Consider the following 6,850-nt stretch of genomic DNA (forward strand, 5'->3'; position numbering starts at 1 on the left):
TCCTCTAGTGTCCTGATCGTGCGTTCTGATTGCCCATATGTTTGTGGGTGATAGGCTGTGCTCATGTTCACCCTCGTCCTTAAGGCTTTTTGGAAAGCCTTCCAGAATCGTGAAGTAAACCTGTGATCCCTATCCGACACAATGCTAGACGGAATCCCATGTAGCCGTACGATCTCGTCCAGATATTTGACCACGATCTGATCAACTCCATCTGATTTCTTCAAGGGCGGGAAGTGTGCGGATTAGGTGAGTCTATCTACTACCACCCAAACCGCATCATTCCTTTTCCTAGTGGTAGGAAAACCGGTTACAAAGTCCATGGTGATGTGATCGCACTTCCATTCCGGAATAGGTAGACTTTGTAATAACCCACTTGGAACCTGATGCTCCGCCTTGACTAACTGACAAGTAGCACACCTGGCCACCCACTCAGCTATGTCTACCTTCATTCGTATCCAATGATAATACCTCTTAAGGTCTTGATACATCTTAGTTGCACCTGGATGTATCGAGAACTTGGACTTATGAGCTTCTCTCATAATCTCTTCCTTAAGGGCCTTATCATTAGGTACACTAACATGGCCTCGTACCAGGATGGTTCCATCTGCCGTGATCTGGTACTCCATCAGTTCATTTCGAGCAACCTTTTGTAGGTTCTCGTCCAAGCCTTGTGCCTGCCTGATCCTGGTGAGGAGATCAGCCTGGTTCACGGCTTCCAAACCCAACGGCTCGTCCTCGCTGGCCATTGTGTCCAAGTGCAATGACCGGACCATCTCTTCTAACTCATCTGCTTCCTTCTCAGCTGATACCTCGGCCCACCTACGGCTCAAGGCGTCTGCCACCAAATTTGCCTTACCAGGATGGTAAGCAATGTCTAAATCATAGTCGGCCACGAACTCCATCCAACGCCTCTAACTCAAATTCAATTCTGGTTGCGTGAATATGTATTTGAGGCTCTTGTGATCAGTAAGGATCTGAACCTTAGCACCATATAGGTAGGATCTCCAAATCTTCAGTGCGAACACTACGGCCGCCATCTCTAAGTCATGGGTTGGGTAATTCCCTTCATGCTTTCTCAACTGTCTTGAAGCATAAGCAATCACCTTCCCATTTTGGGTCAGAACACATCCCAACCCAGTGATGGACGCGTCCGTGTACACTACATAGGGCTGATCTGCCTCTGGCTGTACTAGGACTGGTGCCTGTGTTAGCATGTCCTTCAGGGCCACGAAGCACTTCTCACAATCTCCCGTCCAGACGAACCTCACGTCCTTTCCCGTGAGCTGAGTCATGGGTTGAGCCAAACTCGCAAACCCCTTAACAAACTTTCGGTAGTAACCGGCCAACCCTAGGAAGCTTCTGACTTCCGTTGCACTCTTAGGTTGTGGCCAGGCTTGGATAGCCTGTATCTTTTCCGGATCTACTGACACTCCTTGATCTGACACAATATGCCCAAGGAAACCAATGCTCTTCTGCAAGAAGCTGCACTTGCTCAACTTCGCAAAGAGTTTCTGTTCTCTCAACCATTCCAACACCGCCCTCAGATGCCTCTCATGGTCCTCTTTGCTTCTGGAGTATACAAGTATGTCATCTATGAAGATGATTACAAATTCATCCAGAGAGTCTCGGAAGATACCATTCATCATCTTCATGAACACAGCTGGGGCATTGGTTAGACCAAATGGCATGACCACAAACTCGTACTGACCATACCAGGTCCGGAATGCCGTCTTCCTTAGATCAATGGGCTCTATTGGGATTTGGTGATACCCTGAGGCCAAATCAATCTTGGAAAACCACTTGGCTCCCTTGAGTTGATCCAACAACTCATCAATCCTGGGCAACGGGTACTTGTTCTTCACAGTCACCCTGTTCAACCCTCGGTAATCAATGCACAGCCTGAAACTACCATCCTTTTTCTTCACAAACAGGACTGGTGCTCTCCAAGGCGAGACACTTGGGCGTATGAACCCCTTGTCCAACAACTCTTCCAGTTGTTTCTTTAGCTCGGCCATTTCGGCAGGAGCCACTCGATAGGGACTTTTAGACAATGAGGCCGTCCCTGGTTCCAGTTCTATTATGAACGGATCTGCCCTATCAGGGGCAATGCCCTGTAGCGTCCGAAACACATCCTCGAACTCACTGACCAGCGGTATCCCTTCTGGGTCACCACCCCCCACGACCTCCTTAGTGGTGATTGTGGCCAAGTAAGCCTCACAACCTTTCTCAAGCATCCGTTCTGCTTGGACTGCTGATACCACTAAGCAACTTGAGGCCGGCTTAATACCTTGGAACCTGATCGGCGGTCCACACCCACTCTGGAACTGCACCCTTCCCTGGTGACAATCCAAGGTGGCCCGATTCTTTCCAAGCCAGTCCATACCCAATATCACCTCGTGATTTTTAAGGGGGACCACCACCAGATCCACAGGCATTACCCTGTCCTGGATCATCACTGGGACGTCCCTAACCAGTCCCAAGGAATGCATCGCTTGGCCACCGGCTGCATATACTATGCACGGATCATCCCTCGTCCCAATTTGGAACAAACCCTTTCCGATCAACCCTGGACTCACAAAACTATGTGTAGCTCCAGTGTCGAACAGAACGTGTGTTTCCACACCACCAATACGTAGGGTCCCTACAAAGACTCAATCTAAGTATCTAATCGGTTCTAGGTTCCGTACCATGCAATTCTACCAAATGGAAAAAGAATAAGCCTAGAATCATTACCAGTGATCGACTTGAATGGTTTAGTCTCGTCCTCATCCTTGGACAGCTCGTAAACCCTTGGGTTAGAGGTCTGGCCCCGGCTCTGGTTGCTTGCCTCACCGCGGCCCTTCTCTTGTTCCGCTTGGAGCTTTGGGCATTCCCGTTTGAAATGTCCTACCTTTCCACAATGGTGACATCCCCTGGTATCACCCCCACTTGAGCCCTGCCTGCGGCCTTGTTTCGGCCCTGGACAGTCCCGAGCGGCATGATCCATCTTGCCACACCGAGTACAAGCTCCCATAGCCTTCCAGCATTCGCCTCCATGACGCCTTCCGCACTTGGAACACTCTGGCCTACCACTTGAGGTTTTACCCTCCTCGGCCGTGTCCCTCTTCCTCTTCCGGTCACTCCCGGAACCACTAGTGGACACGTGGCTCCTAGACCTTTGCTTAGCCTCCTCGGCCAGGTTGGTCTCTACCATAGCCATTCTCTCTACGAGCTCAGACACTGTCTGAAAGTGTCCAACCGAGCAGTAGGTCCGAAGTTCGACCCTTAGGCCTCGGACAAACCTACGTATTTGCACTGTCTCCTCTTCCAGCTCTTTACCTACGTAACGTCTGAGCCGGTTGAACTTCTCCTCATACTCACGTACTGTCATGCGTCCCTGGGACAAATCCAGGAACTGAGACTCCAGGCGGTCCCACGCTTCAGCTGGAAAGTACTTGTGGTTGAACTCAACCTCAAAGTCTGAAAAACGCTCAATAGTCCCATTGGTGCGTTTGTCCAATGCCAACCACCAGTTGTGTGCGTCACCTTCCAGGAAGTGAACTGCAATGTCTTTCTTGTACTCCTCCGGACAACGAGTTGAACTGAAGTTTCGAGCTAACCTGCTCCTCCACTCGTCTGCCTCAATGGGATCGGAACTACCAGCAAACTGCTTCGTACCCAGCTTGGAGATGTGAGCTAGCAAGCTCAAGTAATCCACTCTCCTAACTGGACGAACAGGCGGATCGATCTCCATCACATCAGCCTCAACTGTAGCTCGATCCTCAACTGTCCTTGCAGCTGTCCGAGCTACCTGTGCGGCTGCTCGAGCTAAACCAGCCGCGGTCCCAGTTGTCTGAGCTGCCCTTTGAGTAGCCTGAGCTGTGGCCTGAGCTGGTGTGACCTGGCCCACGGAAGAATTCACCAATGGGGTGAATGCTTGAGTGAAAGCCAATATCTGAGTGCCCATGGCGTTAACCACATCCAACACCTCGCGCATGGATGGCTCGGCCGCCTCCAAGGCACCCGTTCCCCGACTGGTCTGGTCTCCTGCATGGGAGGATTCACCTTCCTCCTCACGTCCCAACTCCTGCTGATCGCCCAGGTTATCTACCTGAACCTCCATAGGCAAGGTTGACGCCACAGCCTCCCCTGTCTCATTGGTTACCAGTCCCGCTTGGGTAGGCAACACTCGGGCAGGCAGCACTTGGGTAGGATTGATCCCGCCTTCCCCAACTGGTCCAGATGCACCAGCCGCCTCTTAAGCCCAACCATGAACCGCGGCCTTAACATCCGTTCTTATACAATGATTCCGGTCTCTTAAGGTCCTTTAGGTGTTAAGTTCAAGTTCCTTTAGGTGAGGTTCGAGTATAACATTCAAGACAAACAAACATAAGGGGCAAACAGATTGTATATATATAACATAATGAGATCCATACATCATTCATAAGTTCATCTACTAGTTTACACACTTAGTCTATCATAAGTTCACAAGTTGCACAATAGGCTATCAATACTACACGCTTATCAACAAGGACCCATTCACCACATATCTTCCCATGGCCTGAGACTTCACGGTACCTTTCCTTTACCACGGTCCAAGTCTGGTCCTGAAACCACATAAATCACATCATGAACACATATGGCCGATATCTAAGCAACAAGTCTAGAATGGCATGGTTTGGCCCTTAAGAACTAGGATCTGTCCAATTTGGACATACACAGATAAATTCCCAAAAACTAAATAAAATGCATGACAATTCATGATAATTCCCAACTAAGAGATTCCCATAGTCAGATCTCAACGGAACCGACCATAGATCAGTCCGGCCAATGCCTAGGACTTTATCCTTGGACCGGCCATGGCCTTGGTCCAGTGTTCCCTGTCTGAATCAATCCAATAACATCACAACACACTTTAGAACAGGCGCTCCAGAAGAAGTAAAGAGAATGGATGCATCTGCCAAGAGAACCGGCCGCAAGGCCGCACGGATCATCCGCAGGCCCGGGGCCGTTCCTTGCAGTCTACACCACTAACCTTAGGCGTTCTCTCCCCTGGAGGCAAGTCCTTCTCCTTCTCCTTCTCCTTGTCTTTTTGTCTGGTATCCATCTTCACGGCCTGGCCTTCCCACGCTCTGAACACGCCAGCAAGCCAACACCACCACACACGGTTCTCTTCTCTAACCGCCGGTCTCTCTCTTTCTTTCTTTCAGTTATGAGTTTGGCAGAGCTTTGCCTAAGAAATTTCGTGCCATTTTCTGTGCCAGGGACTCTCTATTTATAGAGAAAGCCAGCCCTAACTGCCCTGGAGAAATCGACCAAGCAGTTAAAGAGAAAGGGCACAAAACTGCCCCTTTGCACCTTTTCGGGAGTAACCGCCCAACTGCTCTTCTGTTCAAAAATCAGGCCCATAACCTTTTCGGGAGTAACCGCCCAACTGCTCTTCCTTTCCTTTGGGCTGTTCGAAAATCAGGCCCATAACCTTGTCCAGATTCCCTTTCCCAAGGCCAAGACCCCACGGACCCGGCCAAGCCGGCCCGGACCATAACACTTCACCGAGCTGAGTTGAGCTGGCCTCAGCTGAGTGAGCTAACCTATCAGCTCCCATGAGCTACCAAGGACCGTATGAGCTGGTTTCACACTGTCCCCAGCTGGTTGAGCTTGTACCCGACCTTATCCAGCTGCTAGATTACTCGGCCAAGTCTCCTAAGCTTTCTTCCATCCATCCTGGTTAAGGCTCAGCTTCCTGATACCCTTAACCTTCTTATTTGAGCCATGATACGCTTGTCCTTAGGCCAAATGACCTGTCTGGTGCGTCTCCTCGCACCGTGGCTCGTCCCAACAATCCTACCTAGGATCGGGGATGCTACATCCCTAGTCATTAATAGCCTAGATCCTTTCAACAGATACGCAGCGGATTATTCTGTAGTTAACCATTGGTCTAAAACCAATCTAACACTTGTCGGGTCCAATCACCTTAGCCATGGTCCGTTTACTCAACTACCAATTAGCTTAAAGGTCAATCCTAAACCCAAACCAAGCCATACAATTCTGAGGTTCCATTCCCCTAAACCATTCTATCTAGATCTACATAAGTAAATGCTAGATCATACATTTGCCACATCTACGGAGCTTATTAGCTCATCGGTCCTCCATTGACTCGAATTGCTCTTGCTTGACAGCTGGAACATGATCACTCAATGACCTTACTTAAGGTCCTTATCTTGATTCCTGCATCAAACAACTCCCTAGGTACTTAGTCATTCAACCAACCATCCCCACAGACATAAGTAACCTTTGAGAAGTCTTTGAAAGGATAAGGGTTTGCATCTGGCCTTTCTCGGCTCATGCACACTCAAACATCCCCTTGCCATATAGGCAATAGTACCCAATCCATATTCTGGACTGACAAATCTCATTAGATCCTAAGTCAATCAACCAACCATCCTCACATGACTTGGAACTGATGAGTCATCATCTGGCCAGACCGGCTTTGGGACTTAACCCAAACAACATATATGATTTGTTCATACCAAACAATGCATTCCTTAATCAGATTAGTTCCGACACCTTGAACCATCATTCAGAGGTCAGGTCGTCCATACTCAACCATGATCAGATCTTACACGGCCTTCCTTGAACAATCACACTTAGGCTCAGTATCTATGGTCTACGACACATAGTACCAGCCATACACTTCGTCATGACTCTTAGCCAATCTCGAAGCTATCAACACCAAGGTTGATATCTAGAAGCATCACATCAATACTCTTACTCCAGCAACGTGACTATCCATACTAGTGCGCGGCCATTGAACCATCGTCATGAAACATGATCCGACCACCAGACTTGATAAGCCATCTTCTACTTAGCA

At 49.2% G+C, this 6,850-nt stretch overlaps 1 protein-coding gene across 1 annotated transcript; it reads right to left on the reverse strand.

The window, feature by feature from the left end:
• Positions 1-2,618: 2,618 nt before the first annotated feature.
• On the reverse strand, positions 2,619-6,184 carry LOC117131493. The gene is made up of 2 exons (XM_033283605.1): positions 5,392-6,184; positions 2,619-5,337 (listed from the first exon to the last, which is right to left on the reverse strand). The coding sequence occupies exon 2, from the start codon at positions 4,100-4,102 to the stop codon at positions 2,675-2,677; it is 1,428 nt and encodes a 475-aa protein (XP_033139496.1). The 5' UTR covers positions 4,103-5,337; positions 5,392-6,184; the 3' UTR covers positions 2,619-2,674.
• Positions 6,185-6,850: the final 666 nt, after the last annotated feature.

This window comes from Brassica rapa, unplaced genomic scaffold (assembly GCF_000309985.2).
Source record: "Brassica rapa cultivar Chiifu-401-42 unplaced genomic scaffold, CAAS_Brap_v3.01 Scaffold0990, whole genome shotgun sequence".
Taxonomy (NCBI): domain Eukaryota; kingdom Viridiplantae; phylum Streptophyta; class Magnoliopsida; order Brassicales; family Brassicaceae; genus Brassica; species Brassica rapa.